Source organism: Oncorhynchus mykiss, chromosome 20 (assembly GCF_057628025.1).
Source record: "Oncorhynchus mykiss isolate SJ-2025 chromosome 20, ASM5762802v1, whole genome shotgun sequence".
In the NCBI taxonomy this organism is placed as follows: Eukaryota; Metazoa; Chordata; class Actinopteri; order Salmoniformes; family Salmonidae; genus Oncorhynchus; species Oncorhynchus mykiss.
Genome location: NC_143041.1, coordinates 6,971,295 through 6,990,285, shown reverse-complemented (window position 1 = coordinate 6,990,285; position 18,991 = coordinate 6,971,295). Strand labels below are relative to the sequence as shown.

At 44.5% G+C, this 18,991-nt stretch overlaps 1 protein-coding gene across 3 annotated transcripts in view; it reads left to right on the top strand.

The window, feature by feature from the left end:
- The window catches only part of sdk2b (sidekick cell adhesion molecule 2b), a 468,680-nt gene extending 452,821 nt beyond the window's left edge, over positions 1–15,859 (top strand). For all 3 annotated transcript variants that reach the window (XM_090212049.1, XM_090212048.1, XM_090212047.1), the window contains exons 45-46: positions 6,816–6,872; positions 10,380–15,859. In XM_090212049.1, coding sequence (XP_090068175.1) covers positions 6,816–6,872; positions 10,380–10,841 — 519 coding nt within the window. In that variant the 3' untranslated portion in view covers positions 10,842–15,859. The remainder of the gene's footprint in view (positions 1–6,815; positions 6,873–10,379) is intronic.
- The last annotated feature ends 3,132 nt before the right edge of the window (positions 15,860–18,991 follow it).

Here is an 18,991-nt window from a genome sequence, read left to right as displayed (position 1 = left end):
AGAGAGAAAGAAACAGAGAAAATACTTGACAATAAAATACTATAATTCCTTACATATATTTCTGATGTTAAGACATTTATACTGAGACAGCAATGTTACATTTTCAGACAATAGCCCAGAGCCAAATCTGTCAGTACTCTCTGATGAATTATGTGCATCCTAAACAACAGCAGTGTGTGTGCAGAGGGGGATTAAAACTCTGTAGTCACGCTAAATCCCTGTCTCAAATGATGTACAGCTGGATTTTAGGGGATTCCGGAATCAACTTTTTATAATCATACACACACACGGACACACACTTATACGAGCGCATAAACACACACAAACATACCTCATCCTCCTCCCTCTGTACTGTCCTAGTGTTTGTCTGCTGCCCGGGGTTCCTGCTGTGCTCACTGTAACAGTGATGAGAGGGAAATAGTACACCCCCCATCCTCCCTTTCTGTTATCATCCATAACTACAGGACAAAGGGTGGTTACACGTGGTCTGCGGTTGTGAGGCCGGTTGGACGTATTGAGAAATTCTCTAAGACGAAGTTGGAGGTGGATATGGAAGAGCAATTAACATTCAATTATCTGGCAATAGTTCTGGTGGACATTCCTGCAGTCAGCATGCCAACTGCACACTCCGTCATTACATGAAACATCTGTGGCATTGTGTTGTGTGACAAAATTTCACATTTTAGAGTGGCCTTATTGTCCCCAGAACAGGTACACATGGAATAAACAAACGTACAGTCAATAACACAATAGAAAAAATTGATATACAGTGTGTGCAAATGAGGTAAGATTAGGGAGGTAAGGTAATAAATAGGCTGTAGTGGCGAAGTAATTACAATTTAACAATTAAACACTGGAGAGATAGATGTGCAGACGATGAATGTGCAAGTAGAGATACTGGGGTGCAAAGGAGCAAAAAAACAAAAACAATATGGGGATGAGGTATGGGCTTTTTACAGATGGGCTATGTACAGGTGCAATGATCTGTGAGCTTTTGATATTTGTTCCAGTCATTGGCAGCAGAGAACTGGAAGGAAAGGCAGCCAAAGGAGGAATTGGCTATGGGGTTGACCAGTAAAATATACCTGCTGGAGAGTGTGCTATGGGTGGGTGCTGCTATGGTGACCAGTGAGCTGAGATAAGGCGGGGTTTACCTAGCAAAGACTTATAGATGACCTGGAGCCAGTGGGTTTACAGTCTAACCAGACACCTAGGTATTTGTAATTGTCCACATACAGTGGGGCAAAAAAGTATTTAGTCAGCCACCAATTGTGCAAGTTCTCCCACTTAAAAAGATGAGAGAGGCCTGTCATTTTCATCATAGGTACACTTCAACTATGACAGACAAAATGAGAAAAAAAATCCAGAAAATCACATTGTAGGATTTTTTATTTATTTATTTGCAAATTATGGTGGCAGGCAGCGATCGGTTGAAGAGCATGCATTTAGTTTTACTTGCATTTAAGAGCAGTTGGAGGCCATGGAAGGAGAGTTGTATGGCATTGAAGCTCGTCTGGAGGTTAGTTAACACAGTGTACAAAGAAGGGCCAGAAGTATACAGATGATGTCGACAGCAGCATATTTTAGCCATTCATCAGCATAAAATGTCAACCTTATGTTGCTGTCAACGTGAAAATGAAAAACACCCCCCGCCAAAGAAAACGTCAGTCAGAAATATTCCACATGTTAATGAGATGAAGTCTTAATCTCTCTAGATACTCTAGTTACTTAACATAATAATTATGCAAAGAGCAGTCTTGGATCTGCCACTGGCTGGTATGGTGTCTCTCTCTTTTCCTTAGATAGAAGGGTAACTCCCCTGGGGACTGTGTAGAGCTGAGTTGCATGCCTAAAGCCTTGGCCCATTCATAGCATCTCCCCTAATTAGCCTTTAATGTGTTCGAATGACTCACCATTTCACAGGCTGTACCACCTCAAGGCATAATTTAACGCATCTTATTTTAGTGTAGATTCCACAATAGGACCCTTTAGTTTCTTTTGGACAAGGATGTGGAAAAGAGAGAATGAGGAAGGGAAAGGAGGGAGGGTGGAAGAGAGGGAGTGAGGAAGGGAAAGGAGGGAGGGTGGAAGAGAGGGAGGGAGGAAGAGAGGGAGGGTGGAAGAGAGGGAGGGTGGAAGAGAGGGAGTGAGGAAGGGAAAGGAGGGAGGGTGGAAGAGAGGGAGGGAGGAAGAGAGGGAGGGTGGAAGAGAGGGAGGGTGGAAGAGAGGGAGTGAGGAAGGGAAAGGAGGGAGGGTGGAAGAGAGGGAGGGAGGAAGAGAGGGAGGGTGGAAGAGAGGGAGGGTGGAAGAGAGGGAGTGAGGAAGGGAAAGGAGGGAGGGTGGAAGAGAGGGAGGGAGGAAGAGAGGGAGGGTGGAAGAGAGGGAGGGTGGAAGAGAGGGAGTGAGGAAGGGAAAGGAGGGAGGGTGGAAGAGAGGGAGGGAGGAAGAGAGGGAGGGTGGAAGAGAGGGAGGGTGGAAGAGAGGGAGTGAGGAAGGGAAAGGAGGGAGGGTGGAAGAGAGGGAGGGTGGAAGAGAGGGAGGGTGGAAGAGAGGGAGTGAGGAAGGGAAAGGAGGGAGGGTGGAAAAGAGGAAGTTAGGAAGGGAAAGGAGGGAGGGTGGAAGAGAGGGAGGGAGGAAGGGAAAGAAGGGAGGGTGGAAGAGAGGGAATGAGGAAGGGAAAGGAGAGAGGGTGGAAGAGAGGGAGTGAGGAAGGGAATGGAGGGAGGGTGGAAGAGAGGGAGTGAGGAAGGGAATGGAGGGAGGGTGGAAGAGAGGGAATGAGGAAGGGAAAGGAGGGAGGGTGGAAGAGAGGGAATGAGGAAGGGAAAGGAGGGAGGGTGGAAGAGAGGGAATGAGGAAGGGAAAGGAGGGAGGGTGGAAGAGAGGGAGTGAGGAAGGGAAAGGATGGAGGGTGGAAGAGAGGGAGTGAGGAAGGGAAAGGAGGGATGGTGGAAGAAACGGAATGAGGAAGGGAAAGGAGGGAGGGTGGAAGAGAGGGAGTGAGGAAGGGAAAGGAGGGAGGGTGGAAGAGAGGGAGGGTGGAAGAGAGGGAGTGAGGAAGGGAAAGGAGGGAGGGTGGAAGAGAGGGAGGGAGGGAGGGTGGAAGAGAGGGAGGGTGGAAGAGAGGGAGTGAGGAAGGGAAAGGAGGGTGAGTGGAAAAGAGGGAGTTAGGAAGGGAAAGGAGGGAGGGTGGAAGAGAGGGAGGGAGGGAGGGTGGAAGAGAGGGAGGGTGGAAGAGAGGGAGTGAGGAAGGGAAAGGAGGGAGGGTGGAAAAGAGGGAGTTAGGAAGGGAAAGGAGGGAGGGTGGAAGAGAGGGAGTGAGGAAGGGAAAGGAGGGAGGGTGGAAAAGAGGGAGTTAGGAAGGGAAAGGAGGGAGGGTGGAAGAGAGGGAGTGAGGAAGGGAAAGGAGGGAGGGTGGAAGAGAGGGAGGGAGGAAGAGAGGGAGGGTGGAAGAGAGGGAGGGTGGAAGAGAGGGAGGGTGGAAGAGAGGGAGGGTGGAAGAGAGGGAGTGAGGAAGGGAAAGGAGGGAGGGTGGAAGAGAGGGAGGGTGGAAGAGAGGGAGGGTGGAAGAGAGGGAGTGAGGAAGGGAAAGGAGGGAGGGTGGAAGAGAGGGAGGGAGGGAGGGTGGAAGAGAGGGAGGGTGGAAGAGAGGGAGTGAGGAAGGGAAAGGAGGGTGAGTGGAAAAGAGGGAGTTAGGAAGGGAAAGGAGGGAGGGTGGAAGAGAGGGAGGGAGGGTGGAAGAGAGGGAGGGTGGAAGAGAGGGAGTGAGGAAGGGAAAGGAGGGAGGGTGGAAAAGAGGGAGTTAGGAAGGGAAAGGAGGGAGGGTGGAAGAGAGGGAGGGAGGAAGGGAAAGAAGGGAGGGTGGAAGAGAGGGAATGAGGAAGGGAAAGGAGAGAGGGTGGAAGAGAGGGAGTGAGGAAGGGAATGGAGGGAGGGTGGAAGAGAGGGAGGGAGGAAGGGAAAGGAGGGAGGGTGGAAGAGAGGGAATGAGGAAGGGAAAGGAGGGAGGGTGGAAGAGAGGGAATGAGGAAGGGAAAGGAGGGAGGGTGGAAGAGAGGGAATGAGGAAGGGAAAGGAGGGAGGGTGGAAGAGAGGGAGTGAGGAAGGGAAAGGATGGAGGGTGGAAGAGAGGGAGTGAGGAAGGGAAAGGAGGGATGGTGGAAGAAACGGAATGAGGAAGGGAAAGGAGGGAGGGTGGAAGAGAGGGAGTGAGGAAGGGAAAGGAGGGAGGGTGGAAGAGAGGGAGGGTGGAAGAGAGGGAGTGAGGAAGGGAAAGGAGGGAGGGTGGAAGAGAGAGAGGTGGAAGAGAGGGAGGGTGGATGGTAACATTTCAGGAGAACGAAACATCTGTTCCCCACACACTCCAAAGCCCTAGTGAGGGTTTGCCGGAGTGGGATGCAATCCAGTGTGTCAACCAGCTACACACACACACATGCACATAACACAAACTTCCCACGCTCAAAGTCTGTACACAAACATGCACAGCAGCAGCATTTCAGGACACAGCATTAGCTAATACTTCTGGAGTGAGGTAATGTCACTTGACTTAGAGAGGCTTAATCTGTTCTGAGATCAGTGTGAGGGCTGCTTTGCTTGTTTGTCTCTTGTTGTGTTGCTGAAAGTGGAGGAAGCATGACAAGAATGCCTTTCATTCGGTCCCATCGCTGCCTAGTGGGGTTGAAGTGCTTACAATGAAGCTACAATGCTATAACGGGACACTCAGAGACCATTGATACTTCACATTGGATGATGCAAAACTTTTTATCGGGAATTTCCTCACTAGAGAGAAAAATGTTAATGTAACTAATAATATTACCACAAGATTTATTCGCTAAGCAACTCAAATTAAGTTGGGAAACTGTTAAACAGTGTGCTTTATTTTAAGCATCCCCCTCTACTGAAGTGGTTAAAAGCTGAGGACTTTTCTGTATGCAATATCTGTTTTTGATTCACTGTAGAAAGAAAAGAAGAGGAGAAAGAGAGCACAGAGGAGGAGGGGGATTTTTCTAGGAATCAGATAGCCGTGGCCTTTTACTGTGATTTATCGCTGTCGTCAGCTCCTCTGGCTGTTCTAAATTCTTTTGACATACATTAATATGGTAGTTTGGCATGAAAGCTGTAGTGGATGATGAGAGGTGGGGTATTGGGGGGCGATGAGGGGGCGGGGGCAGGGGAGGATGGAATATGAGCGTGGCCATGTGTAGCACAGGTGCAGTAGTACAATAGCATGAGAGCTGAGTGTGCTCTCTGCTTTGTCTGTGGAACATCAGGGGCCAATGCCAGTGCCCTGGGGGGAGGGGGGAGGGGGCAGGAGGACGGAGTAAAAGAGAGAGAGAGGAACATTTGTGAGTGTAATGTTTACTGTTTTTTATTGTTTATTTCACTTCTGTTTATTATCTATTTCGCTTACTTTGGAGTGTGAACATATGTTCCCAATGCCAATAAAGCCCTTAAATGTAATTTAATAGAGAGAGAGAGAGAGAGAGAGAGAGAGAGAGAGTACACAGTGGCAAAATACCTGACCACTGTGACTGACTCAAAATTACTATAAGCTTTGACTACGTACAGACTCAGTGAGCATAGCCTTGCTATTGAGAAAGGTCGCCGTAGACAGACTTGGCCCTCAAGAGAAGACAGGCACACTGCCTACAAAATGAGGTGAAAACTGAGCTGCACTTCCTAACCTCCTGCCAAATGTATGTATGAATTTGAAAACAAATCCAATTTTGATAAAGTCCCACATCTATTGGCTGAAATACCAGTATGCCATCACAGAAACAGTATTTGTGACCCGTTGCCACAAGAAAATGAGAGAGAGAGAGAGAGAGAGAGACTTAAACCACTCCAAATCAGCACCACCATCCCTGGGCTGCTGAAAGCTGACACTATCTGGAAAAGAAAAACTCTTTGTTACACTGTCTTTTGTTATATGCTGCCTTAACATTTTAGCTGAACATGATGAAAGCTCCTGCCTTTGGTATGAGATAGCATTTTTGTGAACCAGCTCATCAATCTTTGGCTGTGATTGGTCGATTGGCAGCTTTCTTTAGGGCCGATTGGGTGATCATGAACAGACCCCACAGAGTGGTAAAAGAGTTGTTTCTTGTTTGTTCATCTGGAATGTTGGGTGTCACGAAACAAAGGAGCATAGGCCACGCATCTAGCAAAGACACATGAAGGGTTCAGCGACTAGAATGTGCCTATTGGAAATACTCAAATCCCTGTTGTGATTGTTTGAATGAAATGGAGAGGAACATTGGGTGGCAGCCTACATCCTAAGGTTGGGCAGGAAGTTCACAGAATACATTCTATAATAATAATATCATTCTGTGGGTGTTTATAGTTGTCCTATTTCACACACGTACAAGTGTGTATCACACGCATGTAAATTGGAAATGTGTTTTTTGCATATCCCAACTCCCCAGACACCCTCGGAGAGTGGGGCCACAGGCTTGTTTGTCAGATCAGTTTTAGGTGGTGTGTGTCAGGTATGGCTGGTAGAACAAGGCTCAAGTGGTCCTCAGTTAGTAGAGCGTGACGCTTGCCAGTCTGGGTTGTGGTTTCGGTTCCCGCTAGGGTTACCAATCCGGAAATTGGATGCACACACTGCTGTACGTTGAGTTGGATAAAAGCGTCTCCTAAATGGCATATTTGATTCTGTTATTAAGGGAGGTGAGTTGACCGGTGTAGCGTCTCTGGAAGTGGGGGTGATGATGGTCCCGAAGAGGGATCTGAACCAAAGAGGTGTCATGGTGGCCGTCATACTGTACTGTGGTGTTTTAAACCATGCATGTCTTTGTCCATGTCACCCATAGGAGGCCCTCGTGTTCTCGTATGGGACGGGTGGTCTGCGTGTGCTTCCACTGAATTGGGTGAGGATATGTGGCTTTCTGCCTGCTTGTGTGTCTGTAGACTGGTAGTAGGAGACTGACTTATCCCTAGCCCCCATCCCCCTTGCTCCTCTCTTCCTCTTCTCCTCTCTTCTCCTTCCGTTAAACTCCTCTAGGATCCTCTCCTGTGTCTTCTTGGTGTCGTACTGTGTATGGTGGATGCCCATAGTCGATGTTAGCTCAACATGTGGCTGTTGTAGTGATGATGGTTAATGTAACGTGAAACCCAGTCAATCAACCCTTGTGTTAATGATCCGATTACTCTGCACGTCCAGTAACGAGTCACTTTCCTCTCCAATCATGATCATGCATAGACAACCTTGTGTGTTTGGTGGTGGGTGGGTGGGTGGGTGTGGGGGCGTGGGTGTTTGGTGGTGGGTGTGTATGTTATCGAAAGACACTTTGCTCTGAACATCCCAATAACACACATTGTCACATCTCTAACTTCTCAGGGAAATACAATGTCATCATAAAGTATTCACACCCCTTTTTCCACATTTTGTTGTATTACAGCCTGAATTGAAAATGAATTAAATTGAGATTTGTTTTGTCACTGATCTACACACAATAGCCCATAATGTCAAAGTGGAATTATGTTTTTTGAAATTTGTACAAATTAATACAAATGAAAAGCTGAAATGTCTTGAGTCAATAAGCATTTGCTGAACAAGTCAGATAATAAGACTTATGGACTCACTCTGTGTGCAATATTGGTGTTTAACATGGTTTTTGAATTACTACCCAATCTCTATATCCCACACATACAATTGCAGTGCCTTCGGAAAGTATTTAGACCTCTTCACTTTTTGCACATTTGGTTACATTTCAGCCTTATTCTAAAATGTATTAAATAAAAAAGATCCTAACCATCTACACACAAAACCCAATTATTACAAAGCACATTTTTGTTTTTTTTGCAAATGTATAAAAAAACAGAACAGAAATAGCTTATTCAGACCCTTTGATATTAGACTCAAAAATGAGCTCAGGTGCATCCTGTTTCCATGAGATGTTTCTACAACTTGATTGGAAACAACCTGTGGTAAATTCAATTGATTGGACATTATTTGGAAAAGCACACACCTGTCTATATAAGGCTCCACAGTTGTCAGAGCAAAAACCAAGCCCTGAGGTCGCAGGAATTTTCCGTAGAGCTCAGAGACAGAATTGTGTCGAGGCACAGATCTGGGGTTGGGTACCAAAAATTGTCTGCAGCATTTAAGGTCCCCAAGAACATAGTGGCCTCCATCATTCTTAAATGGAAGAAGGCAGGGACTGCAAGACTAATTAGGATCGAAGTGAAAGATGAATGGAGGAAAGTATAGAGAGAGATCCTTGATGAAAACCTGCTCTAGAGCGCTCAGGACCTCAGACTGGGGCGAAGGTTCACCTTCCAACAGGACAACGACCCTAAGCACACAGCCAAGACAGCGCAGGAGTTACTTTCTGGACAAATCTCTGAATGTCCTTGAGTGGCCCAACCAGAGCCTGGACTTCAACCCGATCGAACATCATTGACCTGAAAATAGCTGTGCAGCGACGTTCCCCATCCAACCTGACAGCGCTTGACAGGACCTGCAGAGAAGAATGGGAGAAACTCCCCAAATACGGTTGTGCCAAGCTTGTAGCGTCACACCCCAGAAGACTCGAGGCTGTAATCGCTGCCAAAGGTGCTTCAACAAAGTACTGAGTAAATGTGATATTTCAGTTATTTTTTAAAATTTGCAAACATTTCTAAAAAACAGTTTTTGCTTTGTCATTATGGGGTATTGTGTGTAGATTGATGGGGAAAAAACTATTTAATCATTTTTAGAACATGGCTGTAGCGTAACAAAATGTGGAATAAGTCAAGGGGTCTGATTATTTTCCAAATGCACTGTATCTGTAAGGTCCCTCAGTTGAGCTTGTCAATTTCAAGCACAAATTCAACGACAAAGACCAGGGAGGTTTTCCAGTGGCTCGCAAAGAAGGGAACCTATTGGTAGGGGGAAAAAAGCAGACATTGAATACCCTTTTGAGCATGGGGAAGTTATTAATTACACTTTGTATGGTGTATCAATACACCCAGTCACTCTAAAGATACAGGCGCCCTTACTCAGTTGATGGAGAGGAAGGAAACCGCCCAGATATTTCACCACAAGGCCATTTTGTTCTTGTCTCATTGCTACAACTCCCCAACGTGCTCGGGAGGCGAAGGTCGATTCATGCATCCTCTGAAACATGACCTGCTAAGCACCTGCCCGCTTAAACCAGAAGCCAGCCGCACCAATGTGTGCCCAGAAGCCAGCCTGCAGGTGCCCAGCGTTCCACAAGGAGTCGCTAGAGCGAGATGAGCCAAGTAAAGCCCCCGGCCAAACCCTCCCCTAACCTGGACGACCCTGGGCCAATTGTGCACCGCCCTATGGGACTCCCGATCACAGCCGGTTGGATACAGCCCGGGATCGAAAACCGGTCTGTAGTGATGCCTCTAGCACTGGGATGCAGTGCCTTAGACCGCTGTGCCACTCGGGAGACCCGCCTATGGTGATTTTAAACCAGTTACATAGTTAAATGGCTGTGGTAGGAGAAAACTGAGGATGGATTAACAACATTGTAGTTACTCCACATTACTAACCTAAATGATGGAGTGAGAAGAAGGAAGCCTATACAGAATAAAAAATATTCCAAAACATGCATCCTGTTTGCAATAAGGCACTAAAGTAATACTGCAAAGAAATGTGTCAAAGGAATTTACTTTTAGTCCTGAATACAAAGCATTATGTTTGGGGTAAATCCAAACAATACACATTTTGAAGGATGGTGGTGGTTGCATCATGTTATGGGTATGCTTGTCATCCACAAGGGCTAGGGAGTTGTTTAGGATACAAATAAATGGAATAGAGCTGAGCACAGGCAATGTCTTAGAGCAAAACCTGGTTCAGTCTGCTTTCCAACAGACACTGGGAGATAAATCCACCTTTCAGCAGGACTATAACCTAAAACACAAGGCCAAAATGTAATATACAATGGATTTACATACCAAGACGACATTGAATGTTCCTGAGGGGCCTAGTTACAGTTTTGACTTAAATTCGCTTGAAAATCTATGACAATACATGACAAAGCTTGAATACATTTTTTTTATCATGGGCAAAGAAAGACGTTGCTGTAATCACTGCCAAAGGTGATTCTCACATGTATTGATTCAGGGTGTTGAATACTCATCTAATCAAAATATATTAGTGTTTTATTTTCCATTTAAAAAATGATATTGTAATTTTAATTCCACTTTGACATTACAGAGTATTTTATGTAGATCGTTGACGAAAAAAACGACAATTAAAATATTTTAATTTCACTTTGTAACACAACAAAATGTGGAAAAGGTCAAGGGGTTTTAATTTTTTCTGAAGGCATTGTATGTGCTAGTATTCTGATAATAACTCCTCTCTTGCTCTTTTCCTCCCCCTGTCCCATCACCCCCACTCCTCTCCCCCTCTCCCCTCTCAGGGCAGTGACAGTGAGTATGAGGTGGACCAGAACAGACAGAAGACCCACTCTTTCGTGAGCCACTACATCAGTGACCCAACCTACTACAACTCCTGGCGCCGCCAACAGAAAGGCATTTCCAGGGCTCAAGCCTACAGCTACACTGAGTCAGAGTCGGGCGACCCAGAGCCCTGCGCCCCGCCACCACCCCTGCCCCCATTGCCACCCCAGCTCACCTCCACCACCCCTCCGCTTAAGCTCCAGACCCAGGGTCAAGCCCAGGGCCAACCCCAGGGCCTCCCACCCCAGGGCCAAGGTAGTCTCTTCAGGCCTAAAGGCAGCCGGACTCCCACCCCCTCTCAGCAGCTCTCCACCTCCAACCCCTCCAGCCATTCCAACACCCTGTCCTACTGGCCCCCCAGCAGCCCCAGCCCCGCCCCTGGATCTCGGGCCCCAATTGCCGGGTTCTCTTCCTTCGTTTGATGCAAAGAGAGGGATCCGTGCTCCCTTCTGAAAACAAAGCCCACCCCGCCGCCCAATGTGTGTTTGTTTAGAGAGTAAACACAAAACACACAACAAACAAACCCTCAAAGTCTATCATTTTCATTTTGGTTTCTGTCATGGCTGGTGTTATTCAAAACAATTCTTGCTTGTATTTCTATTTTCTTTTTATTGCTGAGTTATGTTTTAACGAACATACTGTATACAGACAGGACAGAAGTTACATACTTTCTTTCAGTACTTTTTTCCTCTTGTGTGCGTGTGCTGGTATAGTTTTATTTTCATTTTTTAATCACGACAGCTACTGAGACAGCTCCTTAGAACATGATAGTATCTATTCGCTTTTCTGTTAGTGTTGCTGCTTGATCAAGTTGCATGAGTTTTAAAAAAAATATTATTTATTTTTATTTTTCATTGTTACACTTCTACACACATTCAACAAGAGAATAATCTAGTTAGGTTCTGTAAAAAGTCAAGATATTCTTGTAAAAAAATATCTAGAAGACGATAAAAGTGTCATGGCGTCGATCCACACTCGGATAACAAGCACCAAGTGGGATCCCAAAATGGAGCCATACTAGCGAATTTGAATGATAGAGAGAGGCACAGGGTATAGAAAGGACAAAGTGATGAAAGTGAAAAACGAGGAGATGGGAAATTGAGGCTGAAATGAGCCCACCATTATTCTGGCGGTTTTGAGATGCCGGGGCCTGTCCAATTTGGCCAAAGGAAGTTTCTGTCTTCATGTGAGACATGTTAGTGACCTCTGCCCAAAGATCTATGGACCATGACCCTCCTTGGAATCAGCTCTCTGGCGTGGCATAGCCTATAGCACATGCACAATTGAGTCTGACAGCATTTCGATGTCACAGGCAAGTCACATCTCTGTGCCTCTGTGCTGTACGTACTATACAAGGGCCGGTCACCTGGCCAGGGAGGAGATGGGAAAGGAAGTGAAATGTACTATATGTCTAAAGAGAAAATGTTCAGGTTGGTCTTCAAGTTTTGTTTTTCAATGTCCTTCAGTGTATCAGACATGCATTGATTGATTATAACTAGGGATTAATATTTTCCGTAAAATCTACCACTTTTCCTTCCCGACAAAATTACAAGCCCTTCCCGGGAATCCTGTTATTCCCGTTCAAACCAGAAATGCTATTTTAAAGCATATATTACCAGCAAAAAAAATCTGACGGAGTTATACCACTGTAAATGGATAAATATACACAGGAATCTAACAGTTACTTGTTGTATTTGTCGCAATTAAACAAGTTCTCAGTCAATACACTATGTATGTGAACCCTTTGGAATGACCTGGATTTCTGCATAAATTGGTCTTAACATTTGATCTGATCTTCATCTAAATCACAACAATAGACAAACACAGCCTGCTTAAACTAATAACACACAAACAATTACACGTTTTAATGCCTTTATTGAACACACCGTGTAAACATTCAAATCCTTTGGCAACAATAAACTCAACCAAACGTTTTCTGTAGTTGCGGATCAGATCTGCACAACGGTCAGAAGACATCTTGGACCATTCCTCTTCACAAAACTGTTTCAGTTCAGCAATATTCTTGGGATGTCTGGTGTGAACCGCTCTCTTGAGGTCATGCCACATCATCTCAATCAGGTTGAGGTCAGGACTCTGACTGTGCCACTCCAGAAGGCTTATTTTCCTCTGTTGAAGCCATTCTGTTGTTGATTTACTTCTGTGTTTTGGGTCGTTGTCCTGTTGCATCACCCAACTTATGTTGAGCTTCAATTGGCGGACAAATAGCCTTACAATCTCCTGCAAAATGTCTTGATAAACTTGGGAATTCATTTTTCTGTCGATGATAGCAAGTTGTCCAGGCTCTGAGGCAGCAAAGCAGCCCCAAACCCTGATGCTCCCTCCACCATACTTTACAGTTGGGATGAGGTTTTGATGTTGGTGTGGTGTGCCTTTTTTTCTCCACACATAGTTTTGTGTGTTCCTTCCAAACAACTCAACTTTAGTTTCGTATGTCCACAGAATATTTTGCCAGTAGCGCTGTGGAACATCTAGGTGCTCTTTTGCGAACTTCAGACGTTCAGCAATGTTTTTTTTTGGACAGCAGTGGCTTGTTTCGTGGTGTCCTCCCATGAACACATTCTTGTTTGGTGTTATATGTATCGTAGACTCGTCAACAGAGATGTTAGCATGTTCCAGAGACTTCTGTAAGTCTTTAGCTGACACTAGAATTATTCTTAACCTCATTGAGCATTCTGCGCTGTGCTCTTGCAGTCATATTTGCAGGACGGCTACTCATAGGGAGAGTAGCAACAATGCGGAACTTTCTCCATTTATAGACAATTTGTCTTACCGTGAACTGATGAACGTCAAGGCTTTTAGAGATACATTTGCAACCCTTTCCAGCTTTATGCAAGTCGACAATTCTTAATCTCATGTCTTCTGAGATCTCTTTTGTTCAAGGCATGGTTCACATCAGGCAATGCTTCTTGTGAATAGCAAACTCACATTTTGAGAGTGTTTTTTATAGGGCAGGGCAGCTCTAACCAACATCTCCAATCTCGTCTCATTGATTGGACTCCAGGTTAGCTGACTCCTGAATCCAATTAGCTTTTGGAGAAGTCATTAGCCTAGGGGTTCACATACTTTTTTCCAACCTACACTGTGAAAGTTTACATGATGTACTCAATATCGACAAGAAAAGTTCAATAATTGGTATGCTATTAGATTAAGCACACAGTGTTTGTCTATTGCCGTGACTTAGATGAATGACCAATTTATCCAGGTAATTCTAAAGGTTCCACATACTGTTTGACACTGTATTTTAGTTGTAATATAGGCCAATGCAGCACTGTTGGCCTACTGGTAAAAATGTTATGAGCTTATACAGCCTAGTGAAAATTATATTCATTTTAGCCTACCATTTATATTTCAGCCAGCTTGTTGTTCCTTCCCTCTCCCCTTGCACCTGGCTATCAGTGGATTGCAGGAAGGTTGTGGCTGTTTTTACTTCATGGTAATCTGCTTATTGTGGTGACTTGGTCTCAGGGAACATATCTGATGCTGCACTAAACAAACAGATAAGCAAATGGCCGCAATAGCGGCGGAGATTCAGCACCATGGACGGACCCGCAGTTTATAAATTGCCCGCAAATCTGACTCTAAAGCCCGTGACCTCGCTTTTGTTAGTGTAACATCATGGGATAACGTTGCAAATGTCTATTTCCTCTTGAGCGCTATTGCAGACACAATGTATCAGTCGTTTTGTTAACAGTGAGAAGCAGTTTATATTTTGGAGCTTCTGCCAGTGCCACACAGCTAAAGTTAGGAGATTTGTGAATGTGAGATGGAGACTGCCTACCATAACTACATTGAGAGGTCGCGTGTAGCCTGCTACAGTTTCATGATAGTCAACAATGCCCGTTAAAAATGAAAAGGCATTTATTGGGGACTTGTGTTGAGTAGACTAAATTGGTAGGCTGCTTGTGTTGTGATCCCTAGACTAATGTGTGAATGAAGTTAGATAGTTAAAATCCATTTCATGCAGATATTCGCACATGAGTATTTTGTATTCTTCCAAAGAAATTATATATTATTGTTCCAGTGATCGTAATTTTCCTTCTCGAGAATCGGGAAAGAGCTTGGTCAGGAAATCCTGGGATCCTGGATTCCTGTGTTAATCCCTAATTATAACATAGTTATTGTGAGATCTGACACCACTTAAGAATACAGACTGCTGAATGGGACCTTACCAGGGTCTGCGGCACAAATGACAACCAATTCCCTACATAAATAAATAGTGCACATCCCAAATGTTATTACTACTACAGGGGCTCATCAGCCACTATGAGCCTTCCCTTGATCTGACAGGTGGTGGGTGGGAAGACATCTAAAAGCTCTACCTACCCTGATGATCTAACCTACCCTGTGGAGTCACGACTCACTCACAACCCTCATCAACACACCGCCACCGCACATGCCCAGTGGCCCACAACAACAACATCAGACAGTGACATTGTCCCGCTTCCACATCAAACTATAAAGAGTGGAAGTTATAAAAACACAGCCAGCATCTTAAGTGTTCTTGGAGTTCAATGGTTCCTACATGCGGGCTCACAGAGAGTAGCAGGCTCAGACACTGGGGCCATTTTTAAAAACAGACAGAAAATAGACAGTTCCGCTGGTCTCCACAGAGTTTTCAAACCAAGAGTAGATTCAAGGCAAGGTCTTAACATGTCATTACTCCCACCCTGTGAAAGTGATACTGACACTTTTTTTTATTTTAGTCAAAAAACGACTTTATATCGAAGGAGTGTTTCTGATTTGACGGCCCGCACGTGAGCATAGCTAGCTAACGTCGCCATGACATCGCCGACAAACGTGATCGGGGATTTCTATTGGAGAAGCAGTTTCTGGAGCTCTTCATCTCCAGGCCCTTTGGGATCTCTCTCATTTGGCTCAGGTGCTGCTCTCTGTCAGTGACATCATCATGGGAAGTCTTTGAGCTCGCGCAAAGAGATGTCATGGAATGGATTCTCCTCTCTCTCTCTCTCACGTTGTGTAACAATGATGATGATGAGGATGAAGATGATGATGAGCGAAAGGCACAATGCAGGTGTGACTGACTGTAAGTCCTATTTGAATATGAGACTATTGTCTGTGCTGATGTGTGATTATTGATGATAACACTTCTTCAACATTAGCATTATCCACTGTGTGTATGGATACAAGAGACTGTACAGGATTCCCAGGAGAAGAAGAGGGAGGGCAGGTAGGCACTGCCCACCTGGTGCCTGCCCTCCATGGCCAGCTGAAAAGTCACATACATACAAGTACAGACTCAGTGTTGGTAAAGTCACAGTTTTATCATAATTCCAAAATTCTCATCTGCTTTTTTCTCTGTGGGGTGTTTTCACTGTACGCAAAATAAGCCTATCATTATACAGAATCTGAATGGATATATGATCACGGTACATTTCCAAAATAAATTATTTTTCAATGGGTTTCCTGGTACTGTATGGATACTGTAAAGGATGGGAAGGGATGTAAGTAGTGGGGGGGTAGACAAATAGGGGAGGGATTGATATGAATGGAGAGGGGCCTTGAAATTGTATGAGTGTAACCCTGGTAAAATACACTGAGACAGCGTTAAGCGTTAACAGTGAATGTGTAATGATGTATAATATAATGTGTCATGATAAAAACACACCCTAGAGTGTTCTTTGAGTTCAATGGTTCCTACATGCGGGGTCACACAGACAGGAGCAGGCTCAGACACGGGGGCCATTTTGAAAAACAGACAGAGAATAGGCACATTTGCAGGTCTCTCACTTGGATCAGGTGCTACTCTCTGTTAGTGACATCATAATTGCGGGCAAGAAGCCTTTGAGTCGGCGCCAAGAGATGATGTCATGGAATGGATTCACCTCTTTCTCTCACGTTGTGTAACGACGATGATGGTGATGATGATGATGATGATGATGATGATGATGAAATGCACAATGCAGGTGTGACTGACTGTGAGTCCTATCTGAATAGGGGACTATTGTCTGTGCTAACATGTGATAATTAATGATAACAGTTCTTCAACATAAGCTTTATACAAAGCATCCACTGTGTGTATGGATACAAGAGACTGTACAGGATGCCCAGGAGAAGAAGAGGGAGGGTAGGTAGGCACTGGTGCCTGCCCTCCATGCCAAGCTGAAAGGGCACTTCACATATAGGTAACTGCCAAAATCATGGAAACACAAGTGAACGAGGGATACAAAGTATATTGAAAGCAGCATGCTTCCACACAGGTGTGGTTCTTGTGTTAATTAAACAATTAACATCCCATCATGCTTAGGGTCATGTATAAAAATGCTGGGCAGCCATTATTTTGGCTACCATGGTTATGCCCCTATAGGATGACAATGCCCCCATCCACAGGGCATGAGTGGTCACTGAATGGTTTGATGAGCGTGAAAACAGTGCAAACCATATGCCATGGCCATCTCAGTCACTTATGGGAGATTCTGGAGTGGCGCATGAGACAGCGTTTTTCACCACCATCAACAAAACACCAAATTATGGAATTTCTCATGAAAGAATGGTGTCGAATCCCTCCGATAGTAGAATCTATGCCAAGGCACATTGAAGCTGTTCTTGGGGATCGTGGTGGCCCAACACCCTTAAGACACTTTATGCTGGTGTTACCTTTATTTTGGCATTTACCTGTATATATACAGTACAGGTAAACATTTTGGACACACCTACTCATTCAAGAGTTTTCTTTATTTTACATTTTCTACATTACAGAATAATAGTGAAGACATCAAAATGATGAAATAACACATATGGAATCATGTAGTAACCAAACAAATCAAAATAGTTTTATATTTAAGATTCTTCAAAGTAGCCAACCTTTGCCTTGATGACAGCTTTGCACACTCTTTGCATTCTTTCAACCAGCTTCCTGAGGAATGCTTTTCCAACAGTTTTGAAGGAGTTCCCACATATGCTGAGCACTTGTTGGCTGCTTTTCCGTCATTCTGTGGTCCAACTCATCCCAAACCATCTCAATTGGGTTGAGGTTGGTTGATTGTGGAGGCCAGGTCATCTGATGCAGCACTCCATCACTCTCCTTGGTCAAATAGTCCTTACACAGCCTGGAGGTGTGTTGAGTCATTGTCCTGTTGAAAAACAAATGATAGTTCCACTTAGCCCAAACCAGATTGGATGGCGTATTGTTGCAGAATGCTGTGGTAGCCATGCTGGTTAAGTGTGCCTTGAATTCTACATAAATCCCTGACAGTGTCACCAGTAAAGCACCCTCACACCATCACACCTCCTCCTCCATGCTTCACGGTAGGAACCACACATGCAGAGATCATCCATTCACCTACTCTACGTTTCACAAAGAAACGGCAGTTGGAACCAAAAATCTAAAATTTGGACTCATCAGACCAAAGGACAGATTTCCATCGGTCTAATGTCCATTGCTCGTGGTTCTTGACCCAAGCAAGTCGCTTCTTTTTATTAGTGTCCTTTAGTAGTGGTTTCTTTCCTCCAATTCGACCATGAAGGCCTGATTCACACAGTCTCCTCTGAACAGTTAATGTTGAGATGTGTCTGTTACTTGAACTCTGTGAAGCATTTATTTGGTCTGCAATCTGAGGTGCAATTAACTCTAATGAAATTATCCTCTGCAGTAGAGGTAACTCTGGGTCTTCCTTTCCTGTGGCGGACCTCATGAGAGCCAGTTTTATCGTAGCGCTTGATGGTTTTTGCGACTGCACTTGAAGAAACTTTAAAAGTTTTTCAGATTTTCTGGATATACTGACCTTCATGTCTTATAATAATGATGGACTGTTGTTTCTCTTTTGCTTACTTAAGCTGTTCTTGCCAATATAGAAACTTGGTCTTTTATCCAATGGGGCTATATTCTGTATACCAACCCTACCTTGTCACAACACAACTGATTGGCTCAAATGCATTAAGAAGGAAAGAAATTCCACAATCAAGGCACACCTGTTCAATGAAATGCATTCGTGGTGAAGCTGGTTGAGAGAATGCCAAGAGAGTGCAAAGCTGTCATCAAGGCAAAGGGTGGCTACTTTGAAGAATCTCAAATATAAAATATATTTAAATGTTTTTAACACTTTTTGGTTAGTACATGATTCTATTGTGTTATTTCATAGTTTTGATGTCTTCACTATTATTCTACAATGTAGAAAATAGTAAAAACTTGAATGAGTAGGTGTGTCCAAACCTTTGACCTGTAATGTATATACACCTACAAGCACAGACTCAGGGCACATAGACATACAAGTACAGACTCAGTGTTGGTAAAGTCACAGTTTTATCATAATTCCAAAATTCTCATCTGCTTTTTTCTCTGTGGGGTGTTTTCACTGTACGCAAAATAAGCCTATCATTATACAGAATCTGAAGGGATATACATTATATATACAAAAGTATGTGGACCGTCTTCAAATTAGTGGATTCAGCTATATCAGCCACACCCGTTGCTGACCAGTTTATAAAATGAGGCACATGGCCATGCAATCTCCATAGACAAACATTGGCAGTAGAATGGCCTTACTGAAGAGTTCAGTGACGTTCAAAGTGAACGTTCAAAGTCAACAAGCCA